The sequence below is a fragment of the Artemia sp. Qi Xiang Cuo genome, chromosome 8 (genome assembly GCF_049724085.1).
Source record: "Artemia sp. Qi Xiang Cuo chromosome 8, ASM4972408v1, whole genome shotgun sequence".
Classification (NCBI taxonomy): domain Eukaryota; kingdom Metazoa; phylum Arthropoda; class Branchiopoda; order Anostraca; family Artemiidae; genus Artemia; species Artemia sp. Qi Xiang Cuo.
The window spans coordinates 6,337,665-6,352,314 of NC_142801.1; the positions used below are offsets into that span (position 1 = coordinate 6,337,665).

The 14,650-nt window shown below is 35.3% G+C and overlaps 1 protein-coding gene across 1 annotated transcript in view; it reads left to right on the forward strand.

The window, feature by feature from the left end:
• LOC148949097 (cytoplasmic dynein 2 heavy chain 1-like) overlaps positions 1-14,650 on the forward strand; it is a 336,505-nt gene that overhangs the window by 198,940 nt on the left and 122,915 nt on the right. Inside the window, exons 14-15 of the mRNA XM_089092625.1 lie at positions 7,945-8,128; positions 12,824-12,990. Coding sequence (XP_088948751.1) covers positions 7,945-8,128; positions 12,824-12,990 — 351 coding nt within the window. The remainder of the gene's footprint in view (positions 1-7,944; positions 8,129-12,823; positions 12,991-14,650) is intronic.

A 14,650-nucleotide genomic window follows, 5' to 3' on the forward strand; every position in this document is an offset into this window, starting at 1 on the left:
ACGAACAGAAATTAAATAGACAATCATAGGAAAAAACATACAACAAGTAATAATATAAATGAATAAATAGATCTTAAAGTGAGTAATGCTTAGATTGAATACGACAATCAAGCTTAAAACGAAAAAAAAATGTTTTGCTATTGAAGTATAATTGAAACTTAAAACGAACAAAAATTAAATAAACAATCAATGCAAACAAACATACAGTAGACATTAATGTAAATAGATAAATAAATCTTAAAAGGATTGAAACTTAAATTGAATATGCAAATCAAGCTTAAAACGAACAAAAATCACTACAAACAAGAGTTTGGGTATCGCCTCCTTCTCTCACTATAAAATTCAAAAACCTACTGCGTCAATGGCGCTTTACTTTAAAACGGCACTAGCCCTTTGAATTTCCGATCGAATGAGCCCTTTTTGAAGTTTCTACGACAAAGCTTTCTATAAAAAGGCTTATTGGCATAACTTACAACCCTTGCCCTGAGGGCTGTGGAGGGAGTACCCTCCCCAAAAATATAATTTCTGTCTGGAAATCAACTACGTAGAACAAAATGGCTGTCTCAAAATTTTGATTGGATGTATTCGGGGAAATGGATGTGTTTGGGGTTTTCACTAAAATTCCTTGCTGCGTTTCTAACTTTTCTCCCTAAGACGCCCTCTGGTACTTCACAAACTGTTTTCCTGAAATTATTTCATCCATCTTAGTGATTATTAGATTTTAAACTCTCCAATCGCATATTCAACTGTCCCTGGAAAGCTCTTCCAATATTCTCATCTTGGATTATACTAACTAGTTAACTTTCCGGAAGGTAGCTACCCTTCCTGAATTCCAGCCTTGGGTTAACCCTAGACGCTACCAAATGGTAATCTTTAAACATTAATAGTAGCACCCCGGTATACCCTAGTGTCTTGTATTGATCCTGCCAGTCTTCAATTTACAGTAACATAATCAATAAGAGTGACCGTCTTATCATCATGTTAATACTATGTTAAGTTTTCGGCCACTTTATGACTAAGTACTGAATTGGCTGTTATTAACTTGTTATACCTACACAATTGCAGAAGTCTATAAATATTGCTATTTTCATTTCTTACATTAAATTTGCCAAGTTAGAATACCAACTATTGCTATTTTATCTAAATACTATAGTTTCATCTGGGATTTATCTGAGCCACTACTGTCTCAGTTGGTCAGTCAGTTTACAGGGGTATATACCACTATGACTGACACTTTGCATTTTTTGGTCATGAAATGAACTAGTAAGAATTACAATTTCAACACCTTCCCATCCGAAGCTGGACTTCAAAGTTTCCTTATTCAACATAAGCCCTACTGCCAACCAATGTACCCCATTCTTTCTACTTTAATTCCACATACCCTAGATTCATGTTTCCTACCCCTGGGAGATGAGTTTCTGAAATTCGTGACAATTTCAGTTCAGAGAGTCTGAATACGTCAGTCAAATGTCAATATGGTAGTTGCTTTTTAGCGTTGTAACGTTCAAAGTTGCAATTTTACTATTATTTAAATCACAATGGGTCTAACCCTGTGCAGACCATGGACCAATACTTCTCCCCAAGTCTACACAAAATACTTAAGCCAGCTTAAAACCGAACAGAAATAAGCTCCTGGAATTCTCAGTTGAATGGAGGATTTGTGCAATCTTAGTCACTACATGGTTTTCCACCTTTGGCAATTTTCTTTTATGAACAAGAGCTGGCGTCCTGCACAAGTATTCTCAAGCCCTTTCTTCTAATTTATTATACATTCATGTCTGAAATTATTATACTACAATTTGGAGGCAGCCCATAATAGACAACATAGCTAGGAAAAGGTTACTATGCCCAAAAAATGCAACCAAACAAGCAGTTCCAAAATAGTCATCTAAAAATCAAAATCCAACGCAATGATATGTCACTTACTAGGGTATAATTTCCCCAAGGGGTGCTACTCCTAACGGTCATCCTGCCGTACTGTTTGCAGTCACGGATCTGGGTAAAAAAAAAACCAGTTAAAGGTCTACCATGACACCGAGTTTTCATTCCGGAGATAGGGACGCGGAAGAAGCTTATGGCAGAACAGCTACCCCAAAGAATCTTACAGTACCGAATGAGCTCCGGTCATTTATACTGGGACAATCTTCGTCAGAACATACGTCGGGATATCCGGTATCCGTCATTCGGTAAAACGAAATGTGAAATTCGCTGAAATGTGTAAAAAAAATTCTTGAAATTAGGTCTTAAAATAATTTTTTCCAAACACCAGACCCGTCTAAGACACATATTCTCTTTGGAAAAATGTCTCATCCCCTGTGAATATAGCTTATGCAAGACACAAGAGTTAAAAGAGAAGATATTACAATGAAAAATGAACCCAAAATTAAAACAAAAAGACTACCATAAATAAGTACGGTGTTGCCACTTTCTCCAAACACCGGGAATCTCGAGTGGCATTGAAATTTTACTTCAAGTTGTATAAATATGCTACCTAGAACTGTAAATTTTATTAAGCCACTTGATTTTCTATGCATTCGAAGAAATAATGTAAACGAGGGAGGACATCTATGAATATGGATTACATATCAGGCTAAGGGAACTAAATTTGACGGTTTCAAAAATGCTGATAGGAGAAAAATCCAGAAACCCTGACCAGTATTTGATTTCTCTAATGTCGTAACGAAAATGAACAAAATTTCTTCAAAGTATACTTTGTTTCCAGTACAATGAATATGACACACTGGCTTTTTAAACTTGAAGGGGTGGCAACGTTGCGTTTATTCTTGGTAATTTCTGTTTGTTGCAAGGGTGGTCTTATTGTTCATTGTAATTGTGTTGCGGAATCAGCACTTTTGTTTTGTGTTGTTTTTATTCTGTCGTCGATTTTTGTTTACTGTAAGAAATGGTAAGAGTCCAGTCTTTGCAGTTTTTATAGAGAGTGTGGATCTCTAACCGGTTTGATGAATATTAGATTAAATTTTGAGCTGCACATAATTATTTTTTGTGACCAAAACAGGTGTTTATTACTTGTCTTTGAGCAAGGACAAGTACTCCCGTTTCCCGCCAATCTCCCGTTTCTTCGAGCCGTGTTTTTGCTCTCGAGTGGAGAACTCCGTTCATGCAAGCAAGTCGCTGGTAGTTTCAAATCGAATTTTCATTTAAATCTAAAATTGCTCAGGATCTTTGGCCCTTCAGCAAAATCTTTTCTTGGAATAATTAATAAAAAAGTTCAAGAAATCCAAAAAAGGAACATCTTCCCACGGTTCCAAAAGTGATGCCATCTAGTTTTACTAGCCATTTCTGTTGTGATTATGTCGAGTTTGTGATTTTATTTTCTCTGTTTTGGACTAATGTGAGGGGTCAGAATCATTTGTGCCCTCCCGAACTTTAACATTTCTCTCAATGCTCCCGAAATTACGGGTTTATATATTTATTTGAAAACCCATCATACAAAAGCAACAAGACGGAGAAGTAAGAGAAAACAAAATAGTAAAATAATAAAGACAGCAATTAGACACTTCGCGAAATACAAGACAAGCAAATATACCAAAGGAACCAGAATAAAAAGAAAAAGACTTCTAAGCGAACGAGTATAAACACAAACACTAATGTGCCCCCTAATGTGCCCATTATCTTACCACTGCAAGATATGCTCCAGTCACGTGACAAATTAATCGTTAAAATTCACAATATTTGTTAATATGGCAACACATAAATAAATTATACTATAACAAATAAACGCAAAAGATTTTCGGGTCCAAGGTGGGAGCCGAATGCGATAAGTTAAGAAACGATAACAACACCATCTAATTTATACAATATATGTGCGAAAAAGAAAAAAAAATCCTCAGCATGGCGCGACCTACTATATATGTTGCAGAACAGTAACGTTAAACTATCGTGCAAGAATTAAATTTTTATTAGTATTAAAAATTATTGAAAAATCCGTCACAATTAAAAACACAACACGACGGACCATAGGAAAAAACAGACAATACATCACTGCTTAAGAATGTGGGACCAATCATTTAAATTTCCATAAATTTGTTCGATTATGCTTCGCTATCCGTCTAGCGACGGCAACCTCTGGGTCAGCAGCCTTGAATTTAGCAATAGCGAGCGAATTTGTGTACCACGGAGGCAGATACTTGGCAAAATGAAAGAACATGGATCGAACTTTACTCTTGTCAGTTTTAGTTAGGAGTTTCCAGAAGGGTGCAGTATAGAGGATGTGGGTAAGGGTAACAGCATTATATAGACTTGCTAGAAGATGTCAGTTGAATCGAAGTTCACCAGATACAATGGAAGCGGAAACTACTGAGAATCTACGTCTGATTTGTTCAAGAAGAAGTTTTCGGGTGAGTCGGATAGAAGAAGCAATGGGCAGACCTAAATACATAAGGTGATATACAAGCTGAACAGATCTAGATAAAAACGTGATGGAAGGGGCAAAGGAATTTGTTTCCCTTCTTTTTCTTATTTGTGACTAAATTAAGTTGGCCCATGGCAAGTAAATTCATTTTCAACTCAGAGAGAAACAATTTCATTTTTAACACTGTTTGACACTCCTTGAAGAGCTGATGATTGTAAACTGCATCAGTTGTTCACCCCCTCACCCTCTTTTTCCGAAGTGCACCTGATCAAAATTTTGAGATACCTATTTTGTCCAAAATAGTCCAAAGATTATATAAAAATGCCTCCGGGTTGACGAAACCTTCACAGAGCTCAGGGCAAGGGTTGTAAATTATGCTCCGGAGGTATATAAGTTTTTAGTAGAAAAAGTGGCCTTATAAGCTTCAGAGGAGGCCAATTTGATTGAAAATTGAAAGTTCTATTTTCCTTTTAAAGAGCCAAAGATGATCGGAGAGCAACTAGCTCCTTTACCCTCCCCGCCCTCTTTTCCCTAAATGCTTCCGATCGAACATTTGAAAAAGCCATTTTGTTCAAAACAGTCCAGAAATAAAACAATGCCTTCGGTGTTGACACAACCCCCCCAGAGCCCGAGGCCAAGGGATATAAGTTATGCCCCTTAGGTATATAATTTTATTTGCGGAAGGGGTGGTCGTATAAACTTCAGAGGGACACATTTGATTGGAAATCGAAAGTTCTATTTCCTTTTTAAAGAGCCGAAAGTGATCGGAGGGTAACTAGTGCCCCGCTCCCTCTTTTCCCAAATGCATGTGATTGAAATTTTGAAACAGGCTTTTTGTTCAAAATTGTAAGAAGATTATATAACAATGCCTACGGGGTTAAAAGAACCCGGCAGAACCCGGGGGTATGGTTTGTAAGATACAATCCGGGGGCATATAAGGTTTTTATGAAAGAGATGGTGGTATAAACTTCTGAGGTGGCTAATTTGATCGGAAATTGATCGGAAATTCGAGCTCTCTCATTAAGAGCCAAAAGTGATTGGACGAAAACTAGCCCCTCCTCCCCCCCCCCCCAAAGTTTTCATTTTCCCAGATGCATCCAATTGAAGTTTTTAGATAGCCATTTTGTTCATTCCAAAGATAATATAACAATGCCTTCAGGGTAGACACATCCACCCAGAGCCCTAGAGCAAGGGTTTTAAGTTGTATTCTGGGAGCATGTAAGGTTTTTATGGAAGGGGTGGCCGTATAGACTTTGGAGGAGTAAAGTTTTTAGATAGTCATTTTGTTCAAAATAGTCCAAAAATCATTCAACAATGGCTGTGGGGTTAAACAAATTTTGATATAGCTATTTCAAATAATTATATTTCCAGGTTTGATAACCTCTCCCACAGCCCTCAGAGCAAGGACTAGAAGCTATGCAAGTTGTCCAGTTTTAATCTATAAGTTTTTGTGGAAGGGATGGTCGTGTTTACTTTGGAGGGTGCTCATTCGATTGAATATTGAAGATTCTAGTTTTTTTTATAAGAGTCAAAAGTGATCAGAGGGCCACCAACCCTCCACCCATCCCTTTTCCCCGAATACATCCCGTCAAAAGTTTGAGATAGCCATTTTTTTCAAAATAGTCCAAAGGCCAATTAACTATTCTTCTGGATTTGAACCACCACCCGCCCCCAGCCCCAGAGGTAAAGATTGTAAGTTGTTCATGTTGCTTATTGTTACTTATATACTTTGTTTACTTTGATACTTTGATTTACTGATTTATGGGGCAACTTTTATTTATGGGGGCAAGGGCTGTCAATTATGCAAGTTGCTTATAGTTACTTCGATAATTTGTTTACTTTGATACTTTATTTATCTTGATGCTTGCTTACTTTGATATTGCTACTTTTATACTAGTTTTTGGTACTTTGATGAAACTTCAATGTTGAAAAAAAAAATTAATGAGAAATGTCGAAAAACATGAAATTTTGGCAATCAAAAATGAACAGAAATTATTAAACAAAAAAAAATCTGAAAAAGAAGTTTTTCAAAGAAAAGTAAATGCCATATTAAACTAAAGATCAAGAGAAACAAAATCGTATAATAATTCAAACTCAAAATGACCAGAAATTAAAAATAAAGAATAAATTGAACCCAAAAAGAACAGAAATTACATAAACAATCATAAACAAACATTCAACAGGTACCAATATAAATGAATAAATAAATCTTAAAACGAGAAAACCTTGAATTGAATATACAAATCAAGCTTAAGTAAACAAAAATCACTACAAACAAGAGTTGGGGTACTGCCTCCTTCCCTAACTGTAAAAATCTAAGACCCACTGTGCCAATTGTGCTTTACGGCGTGACTCTGAGTTCAAGAAAATTTGAAATTTCCACCTTCCTACTAAAATCTATCTATGAAGCGGGTATATTTTCATTTGAGGGTTTGCATTTTTTGGGTCCTTTCGCCTTTGGGGTTGCTTGGATCCGAGAGCCCATTTTTTTAGATCCTTGTTCTTTCCTCATTAAAATTATGATCTTAAAATTATCATTCCACGCCACATAGGGCTGTAGTGGCACAAAGGTTTGCGGTTGGATTCTCTCCAATTAGCATCAGCCTTTTGAAATGGCTATAAAACTTTTAATTTACGATTGAATAAGCACTCTTTCGCCTTTCTACAGTCATTTCAATACAGATGTGGTCGAGAAAAAGAAAAACATTTCGGGAGATGTACTAGATTTTACTAAGTTGATGCTGATGCCCGGACTCTTATCATTTGACGGTTTAGTGTAGTGATTTTGCAACCTTTTCCAAGTTACTGACGAGTGCAGAAAGGTCTTATTGGCCCCATTGGCGCCCATAAGCTGAATTTTAGGGGGGATTAGCTGGTCTAATCGGCACTTCCAGTGCTGCATGATAGAAATCTCAAAACAAAATTATAAAATATAAGGCAGCATCCTTCAGCCAAGGGGCGCCTTAGCGCTGATAACTGGAGCTTAGGGCATCCAAATGTGAATTCAAGGGGGATCTAATCACTAAGAAAAATGCAAGTTAGACATAAATTGTAAATTAAGTATAATACCAAGAATAAAAGTGGCACATTTCTGGCTAAAAAAAAAAAAAATTTCAATCTTCCCACCTGCCTCCTCAGCGGGATATTTTTCGCAAGCTTGCCTCTTGAGAAATATTTACAGATACAAAGTAGATTTACAATTCACGGGCAAATCAAATATGTTTTTCAAGACTGGATGTGTATGCGGTAATTTTTTTCTTTTCTTTTTTTAGGGAAATGTTTATATCCAGGAAAGTTATAGAAAATTATCTAAAAATTAATATTGATGGTGAAATTGTGAGAGGCTCAAGCTCGGAGACCACTTGCGTAGAGGCCTATTTTGACCACCAAATCCTTCATGCTCGATTATTATTATGTAGATTGGGTGCGTGGCTAAAAGCCTGGAGCTGTGGATTCCAACTACTGCATTTTTACATTTTTAGACTCTTAACAACAAACTCACAGTATTCTTAATAAACAGAAACAGGAAACTGACTACTCTCTATTTATATATTATTTTCATTTCATTTTAGGCGAAAAAACCCTCACTATTCGCTTCTTTGGATACGTCCAACAAGGACCTTTGGAAAAATCCTAGGAAGATACCAACTGAGATACTGGCCAGATTGGATCTTATTGACAAGTTAATCGTATCAAAATTACTGGGGTCTAATCACTTTAGGGAATTTCTCGACGAATTCCTTACAAAGAGTTTGGGTATGTATATTGTTTTTCCGTTTTAAGAAACCATGAAACACATAAAAAGAGTTGGACAAGAAAAGAAAAAGAGTAATTAAGTAAAAGACAAAACCAAATAAGGAGGTTTTTTAGCCAATTAAAAAAAAAGAAAAGATACACCAAATATTTCGGCGAAGATTTCCGCTAAGCTGTCCTGAGTACAAAAGAAAAAAAATCGATCATTTTAAGCACCCTAAACAGAATGAATGAAAAAAACTGGAGAAAAAAATATCCAAAAATGTACATCATATATAACCAGTGTGTCTCAAGACATATTTCTAAAAGTCACTAAATATTAAAGTAATTAGGCAGTTTGATATTAGTAAGTAATTAGGCATCATGGGTAGTTTTACTCCACCCATTGAATGCTGACGTCAAAATCCAGTGTCCTGACCTTTTAAATAGTAATTTATTCATGAACATGTGCAAAAACGCCTCATTCCCAAACTTCATATATTATTTATACCTTCCGTGTAAATATTGTAAATAATATTCTAATATTTAAAATATTCTAAAATTATAATCTATTATTATCTATTAATACAGTAGAATTATCTAATATTATAACATTATAAATTATAAATAATTATTATGTATAAACATAGAAATAGGAGGGTCTCACTTCTTTCCAGTAAGGGTGTCATTAAAAAGTTCGTTTAGCAGCCTCAGTACCGTCATGATATAATAATGTTCATGCTTTTTTTTTTTAAATTTTTTAGGGATTCTCGGCTCCTTAGCCACACCTCTAGCTAGAACACTGAAATCAATGGCGTACCCATTTGATTTGAGCATCTCGTATTACAACAATAGGTAAATGGGGTTATAAAAAAAAATCAAACCGTTGATGATATTGAACAGTTAAAATTCCAATTAAAATGCCATGGCGAACACGAAAAAATCCCGGATTATCCTCTGGAACCAGCGCTGTTTAAAATTCTTAAAAATAAGAAGATTATAATTTCTAAGAACAGGGTGCAAATGGCAAGATATTAGTCCCTAAACATGGGTTATATGTATTGGTTACATTGCTTTGGTAAATACCTTTTGTAGAACATATCGAACGCCAAAGATCATTCCAGAAAAAATTACAAAAAAAAAACTAAAGAAACGCATCAAAGATTCTTTATATTTATTTTTTTACCTTTTTCATGAGTCGGGTAAACATTTCGGGGGGGGGGGGGGAAGAACCCCAAACCCCCCTCCAGGATACGGCCTTGTCATAATTGTAGAGCTCGACTCTATATTTTTTTTTATATATACCAAGGACGTCTGAACAAAAAATAAATGTTTTGCCTCCTGAACTGGTCTTAGACTTATGTCCGTGCCACATTAAAGTCACACTTGTCGACAAAATCAAAATTACGCACGACTACAGCGACAATTGCGTTCGCCATTCCTCGAGTTGAACATTGTTCAACTTTCAAGCATAAATTTCTTGACTGAGCAATCAGAGTCAACGTTTAAGGCATACTTTTTGAAACTTTTTGAAACAGTATATCCAACCCAATTGTCCAAAAATCAAGTCCAAAATAGAGCAGATTCAGCATTAATAAGTGTAAATCGTTGTCCCAAAACCAAGCCATAGCTCCTTAATTCTACAAAATTTAAATTTCCCCAAAATACTACCCACGTGCACTAGATCCCACCTGAAACTGTATAGTGTATTACAGCTAATTACTTGGTAAAAAAAAAAAAAAAAAAAATCTGTCGTCCTAATTTATTTCCTAATTGGAATTCAACTTCTAACACGGTTGTCAAAAACATTTTCTTGAGGGTGGAGTATGTTTCAAGCTTCGAAAAGTAGCTTCCCGAGCAAGATTGTCATAACTTTCTTGGGGAGCTATTACAAAGAATTTTGACTATAGGCACAAGTATGGAGAAGGGGTACGTCCATGGCAAATATTTTAGGTTCACTTATTTTCTTATAATTTTTATCTATTTTCATGTATTTTGTCATTTATCTATCAAACAGACAGCAAGTTAATTTCAGTTAATTAGTGCTTAATCGAGGAATTGTTGCTTTACTTTAGTATCTACCTTGTTTAGAATATGTCGAACGTCAAAGATAATTCCAGTTGTTGTTCAATTATTTGCAAATATTCAGTTATTGAAGTTAGGGTTAACTTTAATTCGCAGAGGGAAGATCATTAACGGCCAGTGGGGTGTATCCCATTTGAGCGCTTTCCCATTTGAGCGCCATGGCGCGCAAATGGGAATTTCCCATTTGCGCGCCGTATTTTAATTAGTTCAGTTGTGTCCCAATTGAGCGCCAGATAATATTTTGCGTATGTTAGGTGATATAGCTAGGTGATCAGGTAAATTTTTCGCAAATCATATTATTGACTTACGAATAAAGTAAACACACCACTCGATGCCTTTTTAGGCTCTTTCCAAATATAATAATCATTTTTGTCGGAAATGAATTTTACCCCCACCCCTATGTATACCAATCCAGGGTATATATTTGCACATTAGGGGGTGGGGGTAAATTTTAAACTTACCTCCCATTAACATCAGAAATAAAATTTACCCCCCCCCTAATGTGCAAATATATACCCTGAATTGGTATATATAGGGGTGGGGGTAAAATTCATATCAGAAAAAATGATTATTCTATTTGGAAAGAGCATAAAAAAGGTATCGAGTGGTATGTTTACTTTATTCTTATGTCAATAATATCAACTGCGAAAAATTTACCGACGGGTCTTCATGTCTGTTTTCCTCATACAGTATATAGCGGTGGATACCGCATAATGCATAAGTACCTGTATATACCTTTAGTAGTAAATATATATGGTATACATAAATACTATATATATTTACTTAGTTTATAATACTATAAATGGAAGTTATTTTCACAACCATTGACCCAATAAAATCCTCAGTTTTGTTCGTTGTCTTCGTGGCAATAAATATTTCTACAGGTCAATGTGGCAGCAAACCACGCTTCATCCACCGCAAAATCACAATTTTGGGTTTGGCGCTCAAATGGTACTCCGTGGCGCTCAAATGGGAACAAAATTCCATGGCGCTCAAATGGAACAAAATTCCGTGGCGCTCAAATGGGAAAGCGCTCAAATGGGAACACCCCGGCCAGTGCGCAATTCGCTTCGCAAAAAAGCTTCATTGGGGAGAAAAATTTTAGTGGGAACTCTTTGTGGTATGAAAATTTTAAAACCTTCAATCAGATAATTGTTTGATTGCCACATAGGTTTAAATGTATGGAAGTCAGTTTTGAGATGAAGAATTTGAGGTGAAGTTTTAAGGTGAAGAGTTTTGAGATGAGGTTACATATATTTCCATATACATCATGCTGTGGATGAAATGTATGGATGAATAGTAAACTCGATTTGGCTAGGAAAAGAAATCGTATCAGAATTGGAACTTGGAAGATAGATTTGGTATTAGTGCCAGAATCTCAGAAAATTTGGGCGTCTTAAAATAAATAGAATTTATTTATTTATTGAAAATCCCACTTTTTAGGTGTACAATTAGATAAATTTTGAGATGGCGTATGAAATGGTATCTGAGATGGCGTTTGAGAAGACGTGTGAAATTGGCTATGAAATATGGGCATTTCGAAACGCTAAAGAAGCGTTCTCCAGAGGAATTGTCCAAAAATACTTTCAAGTTTTTCTTTGACTGGAATATATCAATCAGCAATACGAAAAATCTGGTTCGATCTCTTGTTCTAAGGCTAATAAAACAAAGGTTAAGATCACTAAGACACGTTTTACGGATGAAGAATGACAGATTGCCGAAGATAGTGCTTTTTCGTCATCCATCTGAGAGAAAGTGATAAGCTGACTCTATAGGAGGGTATAAAGAGTGAAACTTCAAACAGACTGGGGTGGAGGGGGAACGTACTTAGATGTGATGTTTTCTGGAGCGTTCATGCTTCAGCGATATTAGTAGTAGTAGTAGAAATAAATCTCTGGTATACGTATATTTAACCAAATTGTCTCGTTGGGAACAAGATAAGAAAGATAGTAAGATTCTCCAATTGTTTTTCCTTTTTTTTCATCTGAACTTGTTTTTAAACCTTGACTTATTAATTCTACCATTCACAGATTTTAGACGGCAAATGGAATATTTTTGGCCCCCCGTTCTACCTTGAAAATTAAAATCCAAAAAATCAATTCACATTGTATTTTGAATAAATATGAAACTTTTTTTTACAAAATATAACTTTTTCGAAATTTATACCCCCCCCCCCCCCATACAAAAGATTTTGCCTCACTTGTACCTTTTATTTCAAGACCTTTGAAGCCAGTAATTTTTTCAATAACGTCAATTCTTTAAAAAAAAAATTAAGAAAAAATAGATGGCTAAGGGACAAGTAATTTAACACATTTCCAAATCAAGTTTAGTATTTTATTTACAAACTTATCTGTGAAATAACAGAAAGCAACAAATTAGCTTGACATCTTCCAGAAATACAGCAATTGTAACAAGTGTGTTTTCTCAGTCCCACTTCACCAACCAAAAGACAGCATGAAATTAATGTTCTGTGACATTCAGGATAAATAAAAAAAAATTTTCAAACTCTTACCCCTCTCCCAAAAAAATATTCCACCTTTACTTGCGCATTTTCATCCATGACTTGAAAAATAAACAGAGTAAGAGGAACAGTGTGGACTTTCCTTATTATTTCTTAAATTGGGACCTTTTCAGGAATTTCAGACCTGCATCCATCACCACCAACTATTCAAGATTTAATTGAAAGGGCAAAACCTTCAGAGCCGATCCTGTTTATTTTAGCAGAAGACGGAAGCAACGACCCCTCATCTCAGTTTGAAACTATTGCAGAGTCTCTTTTAGGGCCTAATGCATACTTTGAGGTAAATGCATTTTTTTTAAACTAAAGTCAGTGGCATCAATTCAGAAAACTTAGGGGGAGGGATAAATAATTTTTTTTCAAAGTCTAAGGAAAGCACTTATGTTTTTTTTTTTCTCAGTGAAAGCACCAAAAAAAGGCATTTTCTTTCTCACTGAAAATACAAAAAAAAGGTATTTTTCGAAATCTAGGGAAAGGGAGAAATGTAGGGGGGAAATACTCCCACTGCAATCCCTGACTATAGTATTTTCATGAAAAACCAAAAGTGAATTTAAAACTTAAATGAACAAGAAATTACCCTATGTAAGATTTTGTATTTCACATAGCTGAAATTACTACGAAGGAAGATATGAAACCTGAAACCGACCCAAACCACAAAGTCAGACTTGGAATGAACACAACTTATCGCAAATAAGGGTCATACTACCACCCCCAGAAGGTTAGGAGGGTTATTTGTGCTTTGCTTAAAACTAAATAAATAGCTTGAATAAAAGTTTTGTTTAACTAACTGAGTTTTTATACATTTCAAAGAAATGGATTTGAAAAAAAGAAAACATTCATTAATTTTATTGCACACGACACGAAAAAACTAAATAAATTACACAAAAGAATCATACCGAGAAATGACTGCTACTTTGAGTAGTTTATAATTTTTATAATAAAGATACTTAGAAAAATAAATAGTTTCATCTCCAAGCCTACTAAAAAATGAGAATAGTTATTTTTTATTCTTACTATCTGCAAAAATTTAAAGTTTTGCAAGGGTAACAATGAAAGCGTGCTGTCGTCATGACATATTTATGAATATATAAATATTTCATTAATATTCAAGGTTTAGTTTTGTGTCATGACCACCCCAAACTTCCATCTAAAATACTCGTATGAAAGACCTAATTTTCTGGATAGCAAAGAATTTGTTTTTGTTTATTGGTAGTAGGGAATTGTTTTGAATTTATCATAGAATTTATAAAGAAAAATGTTTTTTTGATATTTTTATATTACTCTTTTGAGTTTTTGACAAATCTTGTGATTAATTTTTTTTTTAACTTGCATTCCTTAGATACATTCTACAACTATTCTAAGACCTATAAAGGCATTTTATTTTTCCCTCGGATGATTGCATCGATCTAATGGTCCTAGAAAATCGCGAGAAGGCCACTCGAACAGAAATAAAAAGTTCTAGTGTCTTTTCTAAGTGGCCAAATAGATTGGGCGGTTTTTGCCATTTTATGGCACCAAACTAAGATTTTGCCCCAAAAAGGGCCAAGTTGCCATCGATCAATAATTCTGAGACAGCCATTCAATTTTGTGTGTACCAAAAAACTATATAATTAATCTTCCCGGCTGCGGAGGAAGCAATGCCGCACGGTGACGCATTCGTTCCTGAAAACTCACGTAGTCCCATGGGTGCCCCTATGGAGGGGGCTCCATATGGAGGCTTAATGATGCTGCCTTATGTTGCTATTTTTTGTTTTGAGATTTCTGTTATACATAATTGGAAGTGCCGATTAGACCAGGTAAGCCCCCCCCCCCTAAAATTCAGCTTTTGGGCACCCATGCGCAGTCCATTTAAAATAAATGGTAAATATAGACGTTTATCTTAATGCTTGATTTTTCATGAAACTGTATTGAGTTATATAAAATAGTAGAAAGGGAGGTACCAG